Below are 23,569 nucleotides of genomic sequence, written 5' to 3' on the forward strand. Positions count from 1 at the left end.
TATTTTTATGCTCAATTTTATTTCATCTGCAAAGACTTGACTTGATTATTTTTTTTTTAAAAAAGAGAGAAAGAAAACGTCTGGTGTGAAGCATGAAGGATTAGTTTCCTCCCCGATTCACCGTTTCCATAAAAAAAATAATCTTAATTTTTCTGCCCCCAATTAACACTGGCAGCTCAGCAGGGCTAAAAAAAGCAACATGTGGCTTGTTTAATTAAATTGAACATTTAGAGAAGACAAAAAAAAAAAAAAGCTGAATTATAACTCCAAATTGGAAGCAAGTTGGAAAGATTAAACTAAAAAAAATAATTAAAAATCAAGATTCAAAAGTCCATTTTGGTTCCGGATCCTCAGAGAAGGTCCCTGATGACGTCCTCGTCTGTGATGTTGGGGACCTGAGGCATCCCAGGTTGGGGTATGGGCCCCCGCTGCCCTCCAGACATCAGCATCTGACCTGCACACAGACATGCATGAAATATTCAGTAGCACCGCTAATGGAAAAGCTCAGAGCGGGTTTGTTTGGACAAAAATCTGGAGCCAAAACAGAGAGGAATTTATACGAATACATGCAGTTTATCCTGCTTTCTTGTCACACTTAAGGGTTTCAAAACAAATGTTAGACAAAGACGACCGGAGTGAATGCAAAAAAAAGATGCAATGTCGAAAATATATAATTTCTGTAAATATCAGCTGTAGTGCGTTTTCACGCCTGGTAGTTCAGTCGATTCGGTTTAATTGGGAACCAAAATTGCAACATTTGTTACATTTTCAGTTGCTGCAGTTCAACTTTTACACTAACTGAAAAACTTGTTCCCCTCCTCCCCTGTGGGGGCGCTGCACTAAGAACCACTGAAGAAACGACATGAAAGATGCACAGCGCAACTTTCTTTGCAAAATGTAAACAAAAATGGAGTAACATCAAATTTTAATGGTTAGTGGCAAAAAAGACAATGAAGCATTTCTTCCACTAACGCTAAATTTTTGTAATTTTAAGACAGAGGTATCCAAAGTGTGGCACGGGGGCCATTTGTGGCTCCTCAGAACAATTATGGCGGCCCTTGATCACAGTTCAGGCATTAAACACAAAGTATTCATCCAGGATTTTGTTTTGAATTTAATTCCCTTTGACAGTTAAAAAAAAGAAATACAACCAGTGGCTTTAACTAAAATTCAGACCTGGTATTTTAGCTTTATAAGTATCAAAATAAAGCAAAATGGAGTCATAATCTGTTCCTGTTACTAAAATAACAACAGAAAAATCATGAAAATGTAGAATTTTCATGTTTGCAATTTTCTTTGCGGTTTTTTTTAATCTGGGAAACTTGCAGGAGCCTTTTTTTGTCTAAAATTTACAACTTACACATTTCTACAGAAATCTGACTTATTTGTTAATTTCCTAGAAATATTGTCTTTTAATAAATTTTTTATTTAACAAGTACAATTGAAAACTAAAAGTTTTTGCTATAATGACTTTGTGACCTGGTGTTCTCTCAATTTGACATGCTAAAAAGTTTGGATATCACCGTTTTAAAACATTCTGGTAAAAATTGTGCTGATATTATGACTAAACTCTAGTAAGTAATCAAAGATTTTCTTGCCTGGCCTTAATACTCTGTCAAACAAACTCCCAAAGGAATAAAAGGTACTTTTTGATAAGATCATTTGTAATATATTTTTTAGAGAATTAAAAAAAAAAAGAAGTAAAATCAGAAATGGGTCTTGTACGAAACAAATTGTTGCTAATTGCTGCTGGCTAGTCTGAAGGAGCCAAGTGGGGAATAGAGAGGAATCTGCCTTTTCCCATAAATATTCTGTCATTTTACCTTCATCTTGCTGTGAACAGTTGTGTGTTTGCTGACCTGACATTGGCTGCCTCCACTGGTTTTGTATTTGAGGCCCGCCTCCTGGTGCCGGATGCACCATCTGCTGCCCCAACGCTTGGTGGGACATCATGTTTGGCATGTGAGACACTCCACCCTGCTGTGAAAGCACACAACAGAAACATCGTTAGATTCTACATGCATATTGGAAATTTAGCATGAAAAGCCAGCTTTCTGTTGCTCTCACCGGCTGCTGCTGGCTGAGAAGGAGACTCCGGAGCTGCGGATTGGCTCCTGGATTCGGGAGGCGGAGAATAGATCCCTGTGGTTGGGTCTGTCCGCCCTGAGCAACCTGATTGGGTGGAGCTCCGCTGACCGGAGGCTGCTGATTGGTTGGTCCTGCTGCTCTCATCGTCATCTAAATGCATTAAATGCAGGTTAAAACAGGCCACCAGTGATCATTTTAAGCTAAAAACACTGAAAAAAATTTAAGTTTTCACACTTTATGTTGCAGAATCAGCCACAACATGAAATAAAAATGGCGACTTTTAATCTGGAAATACGGTAATATAATTCCTCCGAGGATAAAAAAAACCCAACACCATTCCTGATTGTAAAAATGGAGAACAACCAACAATAACATTACTATTAACAAGAAATGTGTTTAAACATGCCATGAATTACAGTAATAAAACATAAAATACAAGTTTAAGATCGTATTCACTTTGTCCAAGGAAAATGATGTTTGCGATCAAGCTGGAAGAATTACGCTACAAGTTATTTTATTACCTGGAAAAATTGATTTACTCTTTACTAAATGTAAAATCAGCTTGCCGTAGATGAGCACCCACAATCTAAATGTACTGCATAAAGCTAATTAGCTTCATGCAGGGACAATAAAAACTTTTAAAAAATTATAGAGTTAAGTTACAAAGGACTATTAGGCTAAAGAATAAAGTCATATGGGAATAAAATCATGATATTATGGGAATAAATAAGTAATATTACGAGAGTAGTCATACTTTTACTAGAATAATTACACATGAATTATAAATTCATAGTGTTACCAGAATAAAGTCATAGTATTATATTACTTTACTCTTGCCTTTATTCCCATATTATTTTGACTTTACTCTTGTAATATGACTATTCTTGATATAGTTATTTTCTTAGCATGTCCCTCATCCTCCGACATATTACACAGAGCATAATGTGATACTACTTAGAAGTTGCACTGGTCCCTTTAAATAAAAGCAACTTAAATCAAGTCGTTTTGCTTTAAAAACATGACATTGTTGACAAACCACATCAGCACCATGCCAGTCCATGCCTACAGTTCACACATGCATGAAGGAAACCGAGTCCGGCCCGTCTGAAAAGGTGGAGGTGTTAGTTTATTGTTCTCACCATGCTGCTGGGCCTTTGCTGCTCCTCCATAATGGAGACCTGACTAACGGGGGGCATGCCCACCACCACAGACTGGATGCAGAGCCGACATGAGAGGAGCAGAGACAGTTACCAGTAAGGCATGCACCTCCGCAGGCGGCCGCCAGGAGGAGAAACGGAGCGGCTTCGTTTACCTGCTGCTGGACGTTGCCGTGGGAAACCGGGATGGGGCCGGGCGGCCGGTTCAGAAAGTTCTGGTTGGTTGGGACTTGATTGGGCTGCATTGAAACCGAAGCTCCACCTAACTGCTGCAAAAACAAAATACATAGGAAAAAAAAAAATCTCAGTTTTTTTTTTAAATTTAGATTTAAAATAATAATAATTGAAAATAAAATCCCTATAGAATACGAAGTTTGGGTCGTAATGTGGGAAAAGTGCAAAGGGATTAAAAAAAAATAAAATCTTGCCAAGTACTTTTGGTTTAGTTTGAAGTGCAAATATCTTAATACACTTTCAATAAGAAAACTAATTTAATAGTAACTTTTTAGCAAGAAATATGAGCTTGTTTTAAGTCAACAATTTGTTAATTTTGATAGAAAAGAACTAGCTATAGTGAAGTAATTATATTATAAATTAAAATTCCTTATTCCACTGGCACATTATTTCCCTTGTAACTAATATTTAGTTAATATTAAGAAATTATTGACTTAAAACGAGCTGCTATATATTTCTGAAAAGTTGCTTGTAAGTTAGTTCTGTCTTATTTCAAGTGTACTCAAATATTTACACCATAAACTAGATCAGAAATGCTTAAGATTTTGTGTTTTTGCAGTACATTAACACAACAGTTAAAAAAATTAAATTAGACAAAAATTGCAGATGAAAATTTGTGTAAACATTAAGAATAAACTAAAACATACCATTACCCTCTTATTATTATTTTTTATTTTATAAATTTTTTTCCATTTCTCTTTTTCTGTTTGTATGATGATTTGTTTGTTTTTAAAAAAAAGTCTAAGATGTTATGCAAGTTTTGCAAAATGCATGTCGTGTGAATAACTGTATAATCAGATAAAAAATAATTACAAAAATTAAACTGAATATTTTACAACATAATTGTTTTTAATTTCGTAGGCCTATAAAAAAAAAATCAAAATGTTTTACTTTAAATTTTAAACTCCTGCATAAATAAAACAAGACTTATTGTTAAGGTAAAAATAAATAAATAAAATTATTTTAAAAATAAGAGGAATAAATTTAAAAGGTCCCCAAACTAAAAATTCTGTGGCGGAAAGTTGAAATTAAAACAAAAATCATCAATATTTCTGAGAAATTAAAAAAAAACAAACAAAGATTACAAAACATTTTTTTATCCTTTTACCATATTTTTGCAATTTCTGAGTCAAAGTGTTGCACATAGTTTAGCTGCTAAAAACATCCTCAAAAGAAAAATATATATTTTATTTACTTAAATTAAACAGCTCTGAATATCTGGTTCTTTTAGCAATTAGCCTGTTTTCAGTCTGTATACTCCAGTTAACAATTTGTCAATCAAGGATGAATTGATTGTTGTATAATCAACAACAATAATCGGTTGTTGATTATTTCAACAACCGATTCACGATTAATCCTAATTTTGTTGCAGTTAAACTGAAACTGAATTAAAGCCATTTTAAACGTGGAAGAAGTTTTTAATAATTTCCACATCAATATTACAGCCTGTGAGAAGCATTGAACGTAAACAATCTTGTAACTTTACAGGTTAAAGTTTGTTAAAAAGACATGATAAGAGCCTTTCTGCATCTCTGTGAAGTTGCTCTTCCTCTAAATATTTGCACTCAGGTTGTAGGTTTTAATCCATGTTTTTGAAAGCAAACTCTGTAAAACACAGATATTTCTCCCGGGTTGTTGGGTTTAAATATTGCGTTTGCCAACAAAAAGAACAACACAAAACACAGAAATGCTGCTGGACGATTTAAAGGTTCAAAGATTCCTGCAGTAAGAAATAGACTTATATTTATACCCCAAATGAAAAAACCCATAAAAGATCTTTTTTTGCAAAAATACATGTTTAAATGTGTAAAACGATTTCTAATTGGAAAAAAGTAATTAAACTTCTGCAAATCCTGCCAGTTTACTGTTTATATATCCTCCTGCTGACATAAAGTGTATTTACAGCACACATATTTTCTTTATGCAATTTACTGTGTTACCAGTGCTGAAAGCTTGCACGGCTGCATTTACACCCACGCTGTCAGACAGCAGATGGAAAGAGAAAAACAAACACTGAGAAGAAGTGAAGATTTTACTTTAAACCCCCCCTGCGAGGTGTTCTACACAAACTTCCCCCTCAGTCACTAAAACCTGCAGCAGAATCTGGAGGTTAACGTTTATAAACGCAATTAAACGGTAACAGAAACCAGAGGCGTCCCGCAGGGTTCACACCGTTTCCCAAGTGGATCTTTTTGCTGTTTCTTTTGCACCTTGCAGTGTGATCAAATGTTCTGAAACGGTGTACGTCTCTAAAATAGTCTTATTCACACAAAATCCGACGGTGCATGCCGCTTTGCCATATGATCGACAGAGGGTGTTGAAAACAGGTGAGACCAGTTCTTTTTTCCAGGGACCATACACCATGTTGCCAAAAGTATTTGCTCCCCTGCTTGGAGTCACAGATGAGCTTAAGTGACGTCTCATTCCTAATCCACAGGCTTCAATGTGATGTTGGTCCTCCCTTTGCAGCCAGAACACCTTTTGTGATGTCATCCGAGGCAAACAAGCTCGGTAGCTTTTTTACATTTAATCTTGGTTATGTAAGAATTTCCAAGAAAAGCAATGAAAAAAAATGAGCAAGACGTGTTTGACAGGTGAAAAACTGTAACAACAGTAAGTTTGGTTGATTTTACAATATAAAGTGTCAAGCAGCTTTAAGGATCAAAGTTCTGATTCTTTAAAAATGAAAACTAGCAGCATCCAGATGCAGATGCCTGCACAGGTTTTTAGATTTAAAAAGTGTTGTGATGGATTTCACATTCAGGGAGACACAAGGGGAAATGAAGGGCATTTAATCTCCACACCCAACAAAAAAAAATTATTAACTTCAGACTCAGGAAAGCGTGATGTAAAAACACCTTCACCCATCCATCTTACTGAATCTGAACAAATCACCCAGGGATGCTGCTAATATGCGCCGCGCTCTCTGACCAGCAACAGCCAGGAAACACACAGCTCTGGGTCTTCTAAGAAAACTAAACCCAGCTTGTTTTTCCTCCGCCGCCTATGATTCATCTGCTGCCTTCAACTCGGTAACCTGCATCACTTGAAACGCCATAATATTCGAATCTGAAAAGGGAAGAATGCCACTTCTGCTACACAGAAACCTTAACTACTGGTCCAAATTGAATTTTAATTATGCTAAGATTGCTGGAGCACTTCCTTATTAGCAATGCAACTCTGAATTTGTGATGATACACAAGAGGCAGAGGTAGAAAAAAAAAGTCTTCATTAAAATTTCATGTCTGCTGCCTTCTCTAAATGCCCCGATACTCATACACACACGACTTATGAGTCACATATTGGGCCTCTTGCAAAGACATAAAATTAGTGGGATGGTTAGACAAGAGCTATCAACACCGATGATATCAGAGCATGAGGAGTAATGTAATCTGAATCATGTAAACTCGCCAAGCAGCTTTATTTTTAAAGAGCAACATGCTGCTTCCCTGGCAGCAAGCTGCTTGTTTAGCAGCCGTGCAGCGAGAGGAGCTGGAGAAAAGCCATGTGACGGAAAAGGTGGCTAATCCAGAGGAAACGTTGAAAAAACGGGCGATCCGAACAGGTCCACCTTCAGCACCGAGGCCAGAACGAGGAGCGGCGGGTTTTATGCAGCAAAGCCTGGAGGATCGGTTCCGTTTAATGATGAAATTTACACACCTTGAACTTAAAGCTGCATCAGAGCAGCCGGTTTGTCATGTCATTATGACGCCATTCAGATATTTAATATACATTTTAAATATTCTTGACAATTATGAATGCACTGTTCTAGTTATAGAGATGGATATAGAAAATAATAAATAAAACCAAGTTCACATGAATAGTAATTTACTGGATGATGCTACGAATGTAAGAGGAGTGGATGTAAAAATAACTTCATATTTCTACCCTCTCCTTTGGACATGTAATTATACTTTATTACTGTCCTTCTTTTGCTTTGTTTTACACTAACTTTGTTTGTATATAAGTTTGTTTATTCTTTTATTACACTAAATTCAAATAAAGTCAAGCCATTGAAGTAAAAAATAAATAAATGAATGAATTGACTGAAAGATTCTGGAAAATAAAATACATAAAGTTACTATTAAGAAATAAATTATAAGATACTATTAAGGCCAAACTAAGATTTTTTTTTTTCATCTCTAGAATAAGATCAAAATATAAAAAATATAAAGTAGTAATTTTACCAACACAAAGTCGTAGTAAACGAGAATAGAGGCGTAATATCACCAGAATAGTCAAAATAACACAAGGTTAAAGTTGCAGTCTAATCAGAATTGTAGTAATATTACAATAATAAAGAGAAGTCGTAAAAATACGAAAAGTCATAATATTAATAGAAAAAAAACTAAATATTGTGATAATAAAGTTGTAATATTAGCAGAATAAAGTGATATTATGAATATAAAAAGTTAGAATATGACCAGAACAAAGTCTAATATTAGGAGAATGAAATAGTAATTATATGAGAATTCCTCCATGAGAAATTATATAAAAAAAATATTAAGCATCTTGTGAAGTTATACTTTAGGATACATTTCAAAAATATAAAAATACTTAACCAGTTAACAATTCAGCATCAGATTATTATCAGTAGCAGGACTTTAAAACAATTATTTCAGATCTTGACAACTATTGAAGTTTTTTCCCCCTCAAGAAAAATAACCGTTTTCTCACAACTTTACAACCATTTTCTGGTAATATTGCATCTTTATTCTACTAATATTATAGCAATTCTCAGAATTTGAAAAAGACATTTAAAAAAAAAGCTCTTATTCTCGCCGTAATAGTCATAAAAGCAGGAAACACCACATTTTTCTTGAAATGCTTAACATCAAACACCAGTGAGTTGCATCTGCAGCGCATCATGAGAGCATTTTGAACGCGGTTCAAAGAACCGTCTGAAGCCTTCACAAGGAAGATCAAAGCAGTTTATGAGACTCATAAGGGATTTACAAATTATATCGTTCATCGTTATCATGAAAATTTCCCCGCCATGAATGATAAAATCCTATTAACGTCTGAAAACTGACAGCATTGTCTTAACTGTTATTTTTCTCCTATTTTATCCACTGTTGGTCACATGACAGCATCAATAAATATCAATAAATTAAAAAGTGCGATTAAGTGTGCAGTTCAGTGATCAGAATCAGACTACTTCATGCAAGCGGTGTCCTGAAGAGCCCTCTGCCCACTAACCACTCACCGCTCTGTGCTGCTGGACCTGCTTGTGGTTGGTGATGACCTGCCGGATGCCGTTGACGAAGCCGCTCTGGTCGTTGGGGATGAGGCCCATGAAGATCTTCTTCTTGGACGAGTAGAGCAGCATCAGGACCCGCACTTCACACGGCGAAGTTGTGTGGGGGAAATGCACACATCCTGCCTATATAAATATATACAAAAAAATGTATTTACACATCATTTAGCCCCCATTTCAGGCCCAATTTTGTAATTTCATTCATAACAATGTGTTTTTTTATTTAGCAGTTTAACACATTTGTCTAAACTGTTGTGTCTTTAGACGCCATCCGAACTTTAAGGTCAACAGAAACTTTCGAGAGCCGACGGTTTTCTCTCACGTCCGGCAACACAAACTGTTAAACATTTTAATGGACTCGGTTCAAATGGGGACCAACATTTGTTACATTTTCAGCAGGTGAGGATCGGTTTCACACCGCACCAAAAGCTTTTAAAAAGCTGTTCCCCTCCTTGCCTGTGGAGGCGCTGCACCAATAACCCCTGAAGGAAACGACACAAAAATATCTGAAGACAACATTCAGGGAAACTTCCTTCTTCATGAAATGGAAACAAAAACGTAGTAGCGTCAGATTTTAGCTGCTGTAGGATTTTTTTTTTTGGTTTTGGCAAAAATAAACATTTCTTGGGCTAGATACCCACATTTGTTTTGGTTGTATTTACCCAGAATGCCCTGCGCTATGTTTGTTTTATTCAACTCTTTGTTTCACTGTTGATGCCACTGGGGTTTTTATACCTTGTGCAGCTCTTTGGTAAACTTGGGCTTTCCTTATTCATGTAATTTACCAGCGTAAATTTATTTTATTTTGCAAATCGATGGCTCTTCTCAATTGACAATAGAACGAAATTGTGGATTTTTCATTGTATTTTTGTGTGTTTCATTGTCTTTTTCTTGTTTCCCCCAGGATAGAAAAGAAAAACAGAAACAATCAGACTCTGGCTTCATAAACCGAATACAAATGGTTTTAATTCATAATGTGCCTTTGGTGGAGCATATAGTGAATTAGAGATGCTGCTCTGCTTGTTTTTTCACAATAAACTTTAAGAACTTTGTTTATATTTTACAAAAGCATATTTACATATGAAGTGAAAAAACATTTAAAATATTTAGGCTGAAAATTAAGACATCATGTGGGTAAGAAGCCTCCAGAGTTTTTAATATTTTCACTGGAACAAGTAGTAATGTTTAGGCCACCTAGTGGGCAAAGAAGGAACCTGCGCTTGGATTTCACCAAAAATAAAGTCATAAATTATAAAGTTCAACAAAAGTAAAAATACATTTCAGGTTTAGCAGGAGCAAACACTCACAAAACCATTGGCCATGATGCGATAAAGGCCCCTCAAGGAATCCATGTCTTTGCTGGTGAAGAGAAACTGAACCATTCGAGAGTTTCTGAACAGGTGCCCTAGAGTCGTCTGCAGGAAAAACAAGACGGTTTATAATTTAAGCATCATTCCAGAAATTTCTGCTGTGCATAAAAGGCTGTTAAAAACAGCTGGCTCACCAGTAACTGCTGTGGGATCAGCTGCATGATGAGCTTCTGTGGCCACTGGTCTGTGTTGCTGCAAGCAGACGAAAGCGACACGATCATGGAAAAACGAAAACTGACCGTAAAGCCAGGAAACGGTTTGATGAGGGTCAAAATGTGGTGTAACATTCAATTACACCCAAAAATACTTTGTTTATCCCAAAGGGGAAACTAAATGTTGCCATAACTCAAGTCATCCAAGTATCTTCACAGAATCATTGCTGTGCTGTGGGCAGGAAGGATAGCAGTCAGTCTTCCAACAATCTGAAGCAACCTCTGACTGAAGACTAAATTAGTGTCAAACATTTGTGCAGTAAGAATTTTTGCTTGTTTAAAAGAAATTGTTTCCAGAGGTCATCAAAGGTCAACCAGCTCACCCACATTTACAAAATATAACAACACATTTTTTGTCAATCAATTGCAATGCAAACATTTTAGCAGCACAGGCATACCACAATAATTCTTAGCATTTTTTTATTATTATTATTTTAATGATTTGGCAGAGATGGGGAGGACAAGTTCAAATTTAACCCCATAAACAAAAACTTCTGACGCACAAACGTAGCACCGTTGATTGACACAATATTTAGCTTGATTCTGGAAATGTGGACTGGCTGGTTGACATTTAATGTCTTTAAAACAAGAGCAGCACAAACAAAACGTTTTGCTGCACAAACATCATTTTTGTTTAATTTGAGGTGGGGAGCAAAACTTCACCCAGGTCTGTTGCTGTACGATGCCAACAGCTCAATGTCCAGGCAGAAGATGATATTCCACATTAACATATCCTGGATGACATCAGTGGTTGGAAAACCCTGCCAATCCATCACCTTTGCTTTTGCCACTCCTTTTTAAATCTCCATCTGGCCTTATGGTTAGAAAGACTTTGAGGTCGGGAATATCGATAGAAGAGATGGTGAACTTTATCCGCCCTCTCTCTGCTCTTTGGTCCATGAAATCTCCTCTGGAATTTCGGGTTGTAGTTCAGGTATTATTTAAGCTTTTGAGATGCTAATCGTACGGCATTCAGATGTTAAAAGTGACTAAATGAGCTTATGAGGAAACCCCCGATTAAAGCTGAGCTATCTGAGTTGCAATATCTGTCAAGAAAATCCTACTAAGAGCACCTTAATGTTTACAACCATCAGACTAATTGTCTTACTTAAATAACTGACTATAACAGATGGGAATACATGTTGAAAAGTGACCTCTGAACCCGGCTTTAGCTACTCACAGGTTTTCTCCTTGGTTGACGTAAACTTGACACGGCAGGGAACGCGTCAGTTTGGTTGAATCCATAGACGAGGCTTTGGGCTTCTGTGAAAATAGGGAGAAACAAATTGCTTAGTAGGTCTGAGAAGTTCCAGATATAAATAAAAGCTTTCAAATATAATTCTTCTCCTCAGCATTAAGAGTGGAAGCAGTTGAGGGGTGAATTGCAGTGTTTCTGAGGCATCACCCAGGAAAAGGACGTGCGGTTTGTCCAGCTCGAACCTTTGTCAGCGACCCCAATCAGCATAAGCAATTACAAAAAGTCCCAGCGGGAGAAGTGCCAAGTCTCATCTTCAGGGGATCAATACAGGGTAAATGATTAATCAATCACACATTAGTCAGGTCCACTGTACTCAATTACAGATTTATTGCAGTGAAGACAAATGGGTAATTTATTTGAAGTGCTGGCTAAGGCAGAAAGGACATGGAGTAAAGACGTAGAGAGTAACAAAACAATTCTTTCTGCTCTAAATCAGGGGTTGATTACAACAATTGCTGGAGAATCCCAGAGAAAAACCCACACCGACCATACTACGTTGATGACGCTGTGCTTTAGAAAACCTCCATCTCGTCCCTTTCATCAACAACTGCTTTCTCCAAATGACTTTTAGATGCTGCAGTTTAATTCTTCCCAACACAGACCGCCTCTTCAAAGAATCAATTCCCAAACAGATAGCCAGATGAGCTAACAGGAGGAGGAAACCGTAGATTAAAAGCAATGTTTCATGCTCCCAATTTGATCCGCCGGGCCGTTTATGGATTTAGACTTTACGAAGCTTCTCAATCTTATTCCTATCCATTTAACCGGCTTCGATAATTCTGACAAACAGATGAGGGGGGATGGGACTGCAGTCGATGGCGACGATTGATATGGTGCGAACACGTATGGTGTCCCATACGAGCCACATAAACGCAGTCGAACTTCCTGGTTCTGCACTGTAAACTGGATCAATTTGACCTTGTGTTAAAGCGGTGGAAGGAGGACGGTAAGTGATGCGTGATTAATCAAACTGCTCAGCAATCAATAAAAGGGATTATTAGGAATTTGCACCGTGGTGGCTTCAGGGTGATGATGATTACATCATGTTATCCCCACCTGCAGCTCTTGAGTTAATCAATTACATCCAGGAGTTAAAGTTTTAATTTTAAATAGTTTATTTTAAGATGAATAAAAACCAAAGGACTTTGTTTTATGCAAATTTTGACTATTATGACTCACAAATAATGGAAAGTTTTCTCATAAAATTTGAATGCGAGAGTTTTGAAAAGATACTTTCTATATTATGGCCTATGTGATCAGGGAGGAGACTGGTGACTTCACAGTTATCCATTCACAGAGAAAACAAGCCATAAAAGGTGATTCCTACAGAAGCTGGGTGAGCAGAGTGCGAACTCCAAGGGTCTTACTGGAAAGTTGGGGGGAACAAGAAACAAAGAAAACCACAGATAAAATAAATAAATAAATTCTACTGATCTTAATAGGCAAGGATCATATCGCCAGCTCCAATGTCTCTGCCCAGCTTTCTAACCTTACAGAGATTTAAAGAGGAGCAGCAAAAGCAAATGATGTGGATTAGCAGAGCTTGCCAACAACCAATGGCATCATCTGGGACATGTTACTGTGGAATATCATCTGTGCTGCCTGGACATTGAGCTGGTAACATCATACAGCAGCAGTCTTCAGTCAGAGGCTTCTTCAGACTGGTTGTAAGACTGACTGCTATCATAGATCCTTCCTGCCCGCAGCATCACCATGCCACCAACTCTTTGAAGATACTTGGATAATAATCAAAAATCATACAGAATTTGTTCCAAGCATTTTACTGGAAAGATTTTTATTTTTTGGGGTGTTGGAGGCTTTTTTCGACAGCTCCCAGACAAGGAATGGGCAGAAACAGACTGCATGATGTCTGCAGTGTGAGGAAAAAGTACAGTAAGCTGAAAATCCCTCGGTTCTGGTACCTCTTGCCACTCCAGAACTCCGGTCCAGGCCACAACCTTATTAGCCACGCCTTGAGGCTGACCCATTTGGTTTGCATTAACTTGACCTGGGGGAACGCTGGCCTGCGGACAGAATAAAGGAGTTACATTTTTTAATGTAAGTGTACTGTAGTGACATATGCATTTTAATTAAAGGGAAACATATTCTGGAGGGAAATGTTATTTAGTTTCTGAAGAAAATCAAACTCGTACTGCTGTGATCTGCAGGAGAAAATAAAACATTTGGTTTTGATCACATTGAAAATCCATTCTGATTTTAGGAGAACATCACTGGCTGTAAACTAAAGCTCTAGTATTAAACATAAAACCTAATTCTGTCTTTCATTTGTCCGACATTCAGACTGAGGTGGTCCAATGAGAAACAAGTCGACCTCTTAAAAGCCACCAACAGTTTCACAGCGAGGCGGTCTCATTAACCTGCCAGTGTTCCCACTTCAGTAATTAATACGGACAAACAAAAGGCTCCACTGCATCACTGCTGTGACACACTGGGATGCCTTTAATAAACCATTTCAGCTCCATGACTGGTGCATTAACTTCAGATGGCAGACAAATTAATGGGGCTGAAATGATTAATCTGATTAATCGATTAATTTAGTAATCGATTAATCGTTAACTGGAGTACGTAGACGTATTCTGTTATTTAATTTTAAGCAATAATATGTCTGTTTTCTTATTTACAAAATGAATTTATTTGTTTATTTGTATTGTATGATGTATTTCTAATATTGTACAAGACAGGTTAAATGAAAAATCTGTAGAAAGTGCCACTTTTTTATATTATTAATCAATTAATTGTCAAAACAAATGATAAACATATACAAACTTTCATCTCACATTACTTCTCTGAACATTGGATTAACATTCATTGCACTTCTAACATGTTGCTTTTTAACATTTATTATTTTTGTCCTCATTTGGAGACAATAAATTTATTATATCCCCTAGAATGCCGTAAACTAAACTTTGCACTGAGAATTAGTTTTACTAATACTTTACAAGATATAAACGTCACCCTGAAAAATTATTCATACCTCATGAAAATGCTTACATTTTCACCTTACAGCCTCAAATTAAACCTATAATGTGATTTAATGACTATGTAGAGTAACATTGTAAACGGGGCTGAAAAAATGAATCAGATTATTGATTAATGCTTTTAGACTTCAGATCTTTTAATGTATGTCTAATATTGTAGAAAAATACTGAAAAGAGCTCCTAAGATTATTTTCCAGAATTTGAACCAGGTGAAGCTCAAACTATGCCACATGAGTTCTGGCTAGAAGATAATTACAGAAAAGGGATTATTTTAACTTTAATTACAAAATGTATTTATTCACTGTGCAGTTTTCGCTTAATTATGTTCACCTTCTTTAGAGACAATATATTCCTGTTAATCAATTACCAAATTAGTTGACGATTATTTCAACAATCGATTAATCACAAATAATCGGATTAATCATCTCAGACCTAATAAAAAAAAAAACTTCTGTCTTGAAAAAGATAAAATTGTAGAGTTGAGGTTTATAGATGAGTCAGCAGGGGGCAAATAAGTGTCTCATGCTGTAAATTAAGTTAACACTTTTTACTCCGTTAATACGTTAACCTGAGTCCCTGCAATTAAAATAACGCATTCACCTAATGACATAAAATGTGTTAAATCTAAATTGTCTTACGATGTTGGGCTGTGCTGATGGCGCCGGGGGCTGATTGGGCTGCGGCTGCGGCTGGACCGGCTGACTGACCACCAGCTGGCCCGGGGGCGGAACGGTTTGCTGTGAATTGGGGGGAACCTGCTGGGTCATCGGCTGGTTCACCGTGGTAACCGTCGGTAGGCTAGGCGGCCCGTGCTTTGACCCGGGAACCGAAGAAATCGACTGATTCTGGAATTGCCCACCGGTAATTCCTGTGACTGGAAGAAAGAAAACAAAAACGACCAGACGACAGCAAATGTTACTCAAAGGAGATTTGTTTTGAATATGATGAAAATAAAACATTCATGGACGAAGATTTTATCCTAAGAACTCCACCCTCCCAAAGCGAGGCAAAAATGGCTGGAAAGAACAACAAAAAGAAGCTCATAGCTCTTTTTTATTGAGCAGGGTGGAAAAGTTTCAGGTTCCTGTTGCTTTTAAGAATGGCAGAGTGAATGGTGAGCAGTGGTAACATATGGAAAGCCAGTTTAATATACTATGTACAGCCTGACTGTGTTGTTTTCGCATAATTACTTTGCAGAAAGAAGGTTTTTCGAAACGATTAATCCTTTCAAGAAACGATTAATTTAATGGGAAAGCCTTCACTGACATTCCTTTAGTTAGCAATAAAATGTAAATAGTATTGCATTTTAGGCAATAAAATGTATATTTTCTTCTTTAAAATAGCATATTTTAATGTTCTGCATTGTCTGTTTAAATTTTGTTTGGTACTTAGTTTTTACCATTTATTTAAATTTTGTGTTTGTTTTTATGTTAAACTATATAAGGCGACCTCGACTGTCAAGAAAGGCGCCTACAAATAAAATTTATTATTATTTTTATTGTTTATTTATAATATCGAATAAATATTTAAGTGGTTAAATGAAAAATTTAACAAAATGTGCCAACTTTTTATCCAATTCATCGTCAGAATAATCAATTGCTAAAATAATAGTTAGTTGGAGCCCTAATTAAGTTTAGACGAATAAATTATTATTTATTGTATTATCATTGCAACAATATTGCATGTTTGTTGGATGTCATGCAGCTATAAGGGGAGGCTTGGAACCCGTTTATTTTACTTTTAATCAGAAAAAACACAAATTGTTGGTCAAACTCTAAATTATGTGGTTTTTACTTTATGTTTCTGTTTTAGAGCTAAAAACTGTTCAGTTTCTTATATTTCTCTCCAAATTTTTTATGGAATAAATGCCATGATTTGTAGCTGCAAATATTACGCTTTTGATGTAATTTGTGTACGTTTATATGGTGTTTTTTTTACACTATAAGAACTCAAAATCTTACCAAGTTTTTTTTTTTGGTAGTTTCTAGTGAAAATATCTTTGTACACTTGAAACAAGACAAAACTAACCTACAAGTAAATTTTCAGCACAATATAGGAACTTGTTTTGAGTCAATATTTCTTAGTATAAACAAAACAAAAACTAGCTCTACTGGCAGATTTTTTCACTTGTAAGAAGATGTCTTAAAAGTCACAATCTGCCAGTATTTTATATTAACATTAAGGAATAATTGGCTCAAATGAAGCCAATATTTTGATGAAAAGTTACTTGTAAGCTAGTTTTGTCTTATTTCTTATATTTTCAGGTCTATGAAGATATCTGCACTAGAAACTACACAACAAATGCTTCCTAAGATTGTGTGTACTTTTGCAGTGAAAAGGTGTAAGTTCTACACATCAACAACCTCAGACCTTTACAAAAACAGAGAGTAAAGTGGCTGGTAAACATTTCAAACATAACAGGGTTTTGTAAGGGGGAAGAAAATCCCAGACATGGTAGATAAACAGGGAAAAAAAGCAAAACATAGCTTGGCAAAAATTAATTATTCTCAAAAGCTTAGCACCTCCTGTTAACTTACAGCGATTCTTCTGGTTATTGGCTGCATCCACTGCCATCTGTGCTGCCACCTGAGCAGGAGTCAACGGAGGCTGGTTCTGCAGGAAGCAGATTAAATGCACACAAATACAGCGTCAAACATTTTCCAGAGGAAGACACAAACACCACGTTCTGAGCGCGTGCCAAAAAGCAGGTGGCAGGAAGCAGCATGAAGGCGGCTGCTCGGCCGTTACCTGATAACTGTGTGCGGGGTTGATGGGTGGGGGGGCCTGCGAGGGTCCGACAACAGACTGGCTACCAGGCAGCGGCTGAGGAGGGAGGACTGGTTTGTGTGGTTGTCCTCCGCCTGCGGAAACTAATAAAGATGTTTCCATGAGACAAAAACTGAAAATCTGCTCTGCAGAAGGTGTCGGGGTTCGTGTATTTTTTCTCTCTCCGACGCACCAACAAAACAGTTCAAACCAACTAAATCTTTCTGTCAGACGGCTAAAACCTTCATCGGAATAAATACAGTGCAGAAAAATTGTGAAAAAGCAATTAAGGTGCGAAAATTAACAGCCATAAATTATTTAGCAACAACATAAATAGAAGAAACCTTGAAGATTAGATAAAGTAAAGGCAGTTTGAGAGAAACATGTAGGTGGATGATAAAATAGTTTTTCCTCCATAAGATGAACAGGAAAATGCCAAACAAACGCATATCTAAAGTTTGCACACAGCAACGCATTTAAAAAATATTGCAAGCCAGATGTAGGAAACACTCAGCCCGACCTTATGTGGGCATTGACATCATGCAGTAAACTTTGCACAAGCATGTTGACGTGTTTCCCATTTCTTCCTGAACAAAATCAACGTTTGGATTGTTTTACAGAAATATGCCAAACCGCTGTCAAATCTGGAAGTGATGTGAGCAAATATGATTCGTCCAAATGAGGTGCAAAGCCTCCAGGGGTGCTAATCTGAATAATCCAAAAGGATTTACCCAAAATGGCGCGACACTACACTGGGAGAATTTTAGCAGCTGTGTGCCTCGGAGTAACAAAGGAAAGTAACTCTTCATTACACGAGTTAAAACTGGACTGACAGAAAATAGCCTGGTTTCAACTAAATGTCCCAAAGGTTTGCTTTCCAGGTTCTGAACCATCAGGTTTCGACTCTGTCAGGATTAGTAATGGGACTTTTCCTCAATGCACTTATATTTCTGTACACGAACAAAATTTCTAACTTTTCTATAGATCTAACTGTCCGTTGTTCCCCAACCGTTCCCGTCTCTGCTGTAAATGTTTGAGGCACAGAGGGAGATTTTGTCCTTCACTTATTCTGGTCATGTGATCTTCACCTTTTGGAAAGATTTTCATTCTGTAACTGAAAATGTTTTGGGCTTTCGCTTCTCATTTTCTCTGTTTTACATTTTAAATGTAACTATTTGGATCTACATTCTGAATCTTTGTTTACAATTCTTCGATTTCTTGCCAAGAATTGTATTTTGTTACGATGGACTTCCCGTTGTGTCGCAACAGTAAATATGTGGATTACGCAGATATTCGTCGTCCTTCCTTTGGAAAAACTGAGTCGTGATTAAATTGGACATATTTTTGAAGCTTTGGGGACCGGTTGAGTCTTTTCTACTTAATCCCTAAGATTTCTGTCTTTTATCATTTTATTTTACTCATTTATTTGTTTATTTTTCCTGCTTTTTGTCTCAGAGTGGTCATGAGGTGAAACAGACTGGAGGGGGAAACTAATTGCACCTCATCTCTTATTCATGTGGGGTATTTTCACTGCAAAGACATTAAAGCTTACCAAGTATTTCTGGTTGAGTTTCTAGTGCAAATATTTTAGTAAACTTGAAATAAGACAAACTAACTTAAAAGTAAGTTTTTGGCAAGATATAGCAGCTTGTTTTAAGTAAATAATTCCTTAATATTGATGAAAAAGATACATTAGGTTATAACATGGGGAAAATGTCTTCTAAGTAATTATCTGCCAGTGAAAGTAGCATATTGTCATCAATATTAAGGAATTATTTCCTTAAAACACGCCTCTCTATTTTGCTCAAAACTTATTAAGTTAGTTTTGTCTTATTTCAAGTTTCTTAAAATATTTGGACTGGAAACTTGACCAGTAAGATTTTGTGCTTTTGCAGTGTTGTTATTATTGTTGTTTTGTTTTTCTTGTGTGTGTTTGAGGCAACACGGGGTTCTCTTTTGTCCTTTGTGTTTGTAACCGATTTAAAATGAATAAAAACAATAAAAAATAAGTTAATTAAAAAAAAATTGTTCCTTAAACTAAGGAGTCCAGATCAAGTCTGAAACTCGTGTCGCTTCTCTGGCGTCAGAAGCTCCATTAAAACCTGAATCCTGTGAACGTCTCACCAGGCAGAGAGATTCCTCTGACCAGCACCATGTGGAACGGGTCCTGGCTGTAGTCCGGATGCGGTTCCACGGCGCCGGTCACCGGAGACGCCCATTCGAACAAAGCCCTGAGAGCTGGCAGCTTCCGCGGAGCGACCACAGAGAAGTGAATCCCTCTCTGCAGAAAGAAAATTACAAAAAAGTTTGTTTTTTTAATCCTTCGCAATCAAAAACTCTAAATATTGAATCTCAGACACACACATTTTAAAGCTCTATGCTATTCTGGGCTAATATTTCCAAACATGAATCAAATTTCAAACCATTTCTGACATTCAAATGTTTTATGGGATTTGGTTTCAACTTGTTAGCAGCAATTTAATGTTAAATAAATGCTCTTCAAGGAATTAATAAAGTTATTCTTTATCATTCTTTATTAAACCAAAATGAAAACAACATGTAAAAGCTGAGTGGTAAGCTAAGTACAACAGGGCTTAAACAATTAATCGGATTAATTGTGATGAATTGAAAACTGAAATAATTCTCAACTAATTTAGTAATGCAGGTTATGTGTATATTATGTATATACACATAACCTGCATCTTAACTCGAGTCGAGCAAATCTCAATCTCGCTGTAATCTGTTGATGACAATGACAAATAAATCTTATCTTATCTAACTGATTAATCGTTACAGGTAATTTGCTGAAAAAAAGAACATAATTGAGATCAGTAATTAAGCCAAAACTGTACAAATATAAATTCATTTTGCATTTAAGATAAAAAAAAAAAAACTTGCAAAAATGTTTTACCCAAAACTCTTCAAGTGGAATAGTTTTAGTTTCACCTGGTTTAAATTTTAGGCAACAAAATGTCACATTTATTTATAAAGCACTTTTAAAAACAGGTTTAAAACTGCACCAAAGTGCAGTACAAAAACAATAACACAAGAGAATAAGTTGATGAAAAGAGAAATAATAATAAAAATAGATAAATAAAAAATAAAGTGAAATAGTAAGAAAAATAAGTAAATAAAAATAAAACATCACAACAATAAAAATGCTTATATTCTTATTTTAAAAATGTCTAGAATTATTTTATTGTTTGCATCTTTTAATGTATTTCTAATATTGTACAAAAAAGGTATAAGTGGTTAAATAAAAAAAATCTATAAAATGTGCAAATTTTTTATCTGATTAACTGATTAATCATCAGAATAATCAAATACTAAAATAAAAGTTACTCCGAACAAAAATAAACATTTCTAAAGGGGAAGTAACATTCAAATTAGCAGTTTGGTTCTACTTTAAAAATTATATCTCGGAAAATGTTTAGAGCTGATTAATTACACCTGAAGTCTTGAATTACAGCAGAACAGAGGATAACGTCTCTTACATCTCTGATGATTTTGACCAAGTTATCCGCTGTGAAGCCAGTGTAGCTGACGCTTTCCACAGCGGGAAGCAGATATGGAGGGGAGTTACACAGCAGCACACACACCTTATGCGTTTGACCTCTGCAACAGTGCAAAAAATGACAAATTAATCTCAAATAACACACAGACTTGAAGTTACGAAGAAACACCAGCTTACATTTGTTCTCTCATCTTTTTAAAGTCATCAAAAAGCTGCAGGGCCACAGAAAGTCCCTCTGCGATCAGACTGCAGCTTTCAGCTCCGCCTCCCATGAACCTGGAGGAAACCAAAAGCTAAGAATCATCCCAGCTCCGAGGAGAAATATTGATCTGGATTAAAGAAGATGAAGTTATTTACTGGATGCTGTCGATCCACGACACAAACTCGAAAGCAGAGCTGGTTGGTGCGTGACACTGGACGTATGACTCCGGCGCGCAGTCAACCGTGTTGAACACCACCAGACCGTACTGCGTCCCTCCATACTGCAGGAAACAAAGTGGTGCTCACCTTCAGGAAACACTCCGATTTCAGTCAGAATATGAAGAGAGTCGGGATGCAAACAATTAATGGGTTATTAGATTAAAATTAGCTCCAATTAATTAACTAATAACGTCCATTTAGACTTCTTTTAGTGGTGTAGTTTGGCCGCCATTCAGCAGAGGGCGCCACGGGTCATCTATAAACGGAGCCAAGATGGCAGAAAATAGAACGGAAAAAAAGAAACAATCTAAACAGGGATGAAAAGTGCGCTACGGATCTAGTTAGAAATATAAACGCTCTACAAGCTGCTTAAATTTTATGTGAATAGCACTCACTCTTAATCGATTTGCTACAAAAACCAGGAAGTGACGACAGAATAGCGTATAATGAACGGTTAAGCACGGTTAACTTTGACGGCTAAGTTTAATAATGTGAGAAAACCATGACTGTGCAATTATTCAGTCAGTATTTAACACAGCTGACAAAAAACGTGTTTTTAAGAAAATAAAACGTAGCTATTCGTGTTATGGAAAGGCGGCCGGGCCTCTTGGTACAAAATAAAACTTAAGTTTTAAGAAAATGGACGCTTATCAATTCATCATTAGTTGATTGGTAAAAGCAATCAACTCTAGATTAACTCATTAAACAATAACTTGCATCCCTTATAAAGCTGTAAGAAGAGCACTCACGTCTCCACCGAAATCTGTTTCTGCAGGAGGGCCTCCGTTGAAATATCTTGAAAAAATAAATAAATATGGGAGTTAATTAAGGACACAATAAAACTCACCAGTTTGGATGTACAGGAACTTACTCAATGGCTGGAAGAATGTAGTTTTTCCTTAAAGACTCGAAGTACGGTCCGAGGTTGGCCGTTCCTTCGATGACGAACACCACATCAGCCACCTGGCTGGGCCCAGGTTTGGTGGAGGGCTCCATGCCTGCTGCTGAGCTCAATCCAAGAAAGGAGGACGAGGAAATGTCATCTAAATACAAGCAGAGAGGAAAGAATATTCACACCCCTGGAATGGCTTTTGTGCTGTGGTAACAAAATCCAATGTACCTTATTGAGGTTCTATACGACAGACCAACAAAAAGTAGTAAATTATTTTACATAAATGATTATATTCAGCCCCTCTTTACTCCGATATTCTTAAAATCAGATGAATTTGTGAATTAAGACTAAAAATGAGTACCTCTATAGTCCAGACAAAAGTTAAATTCAATAAAAAGTTTGTAATATTTCAAAATATATAACTGTAATTTGGCTGATGAGGGCCACATTTCTTTCATCCTCAAACCTTTTAATAAAAGCCGTATACACAAACCCTCTTAGTGTCTGTTTAACTTGCATAACAATGCTATAATGTGTTCTTAAATTGATAAGTGTTTCTGATTTTTGGAGTGGATAAATGTTTCATGGCTTTATGTTTGATCTGAATAAATCACAGAAATGTCTTGTTCTCCCCTTTACAACAGTAAGTCATTTAGAAATTGTCTTATTTTAAATGATCTGAATGTGCACACAACACACAAAACAAAAAGAATTGTCAATAAATGCAAATTCAAGCTTTTTAGTCACAGTTTATAATGCATCAGAACTCGGAGAGGAATTCATTTTAAGCTGCGCAGGTTGTTTTACAAGTAGATTAAAGTACTTTTAAGCACTCCCAGAAACACCTATTTTAATATTTTTGCAAAGAAAACAATATATCATAAAACATAACTTGTGTGTAATAATGAAATCCATGTCATCGTGTTTAAATTTTGAGAAAAAGCTGATCAAAAGTGGTAGAACTAGCCCTTTACTCCAGCTCCAAATCAACATCATGCCGGTTCATTTGTTGGTAGCTGATAGAAAAAGCCAGCCTATGCTAAATCCAAGTAAGCATTTTATTGTTTAATCAAGTCCATATGAATCTAAAACCAGAATCAACAACCGGTGTGATTCAACAGAGCTTCTTATTTAGCATTAGCATTGGCAATAGTGAGAGTGTTGGAGTCTAAATTGCCTCCTTATAACTGTAAGTTAGACAGCGGTATGGACTAACCTGGTGTTTCACGGCTGTCCGTTAAAGTGTAGGATCGGGTAAACCGGAATCAAATCAATCTTAATAGAAAACTAAGCCGAACAGCTGCGCGGCTAGCGTTATCATAAATAAACTCATTTGTTTGATTTTTTACGGAAATGACGTTTAAACCCACCCACCACGACGTAACACTTCTTCTTCTTCTTC

The 23,569-nt window shown here is 36.5% G+C and overlaps 1 protein-coding gene across 3 annotated transcripts; it reads right to left on the minus strand.

The window, feature by feature from the left end:
• On the minus strand, positions 1-23,516 carry med25 (mediator complex subunit 25). Of its 3 annotated transcripts, none has more exons than XM_023348442.1 (20): positions 23,384-23,516; positions 22,147-22,318; positions 22,025-22,070; positions 21,213-21,337; positions 21,033-21,131; positions 20,836-20,956; positions 19,466-19,622; positions 17,324-17,445; positions 17,113-17,188; positions 15,214-15,449; positions 13,499-13,600; positions 11,499-11,581; positions 10,241-10,298; positions 10,044-10,151; positions 8,686-8,862; positions 3,401-3,511; positions 3,228-3,299; positions 2,068-2,238; positions 1,860-1,980; positions 1-454 (listed from the first exon to the last, which is right to left on the minus strand). In XM_023348442.1, the coding sequence occupies exons 2-20, from the start codon at positions 22,269-22,271 to the stop codon at positions 351-353; spliced, it is 2,214 nt and encodes a 737-aa protein (XP_023204210.1). In that variant the 5' UTR covers positions 22,272-22,318; positions 23,384-23,516; the 3' UTR covers positions 1-350. The 3 variants fall into 3 exon arrangements, with proteins under 3 accessions (XP_023204210.1, XP_014328429.1, XP_023204211.1); XM_014472943.2 differs by having other exon boundaries at positions 3,401-3,514; XM_023348443.1 differs by lacking the exon at positions 3,228-3,299 and having other exon boundaries at positions 3,401-3,514.
• Between the last annotated feature and the right edge of the window lie 53 nt (positions 23,517-23,569).

This window comes from Xiphophorus maculatus, chromosome 16 (assembly GCF_002775205.1).
Source record: "Xiphophorus maculatus strain JP 163 A chromosome 16, X_maculatus-5.0-male, whole genome shotgun sequence".
NCBI classification, from domain to species: domain Eukaryota; kingdom Metazoa; phylum Chordata; class Actinopteri; order Cyprinodontiformes; family Poeciliidae; genus Xiphophorus; species Xiphophorus maculatus.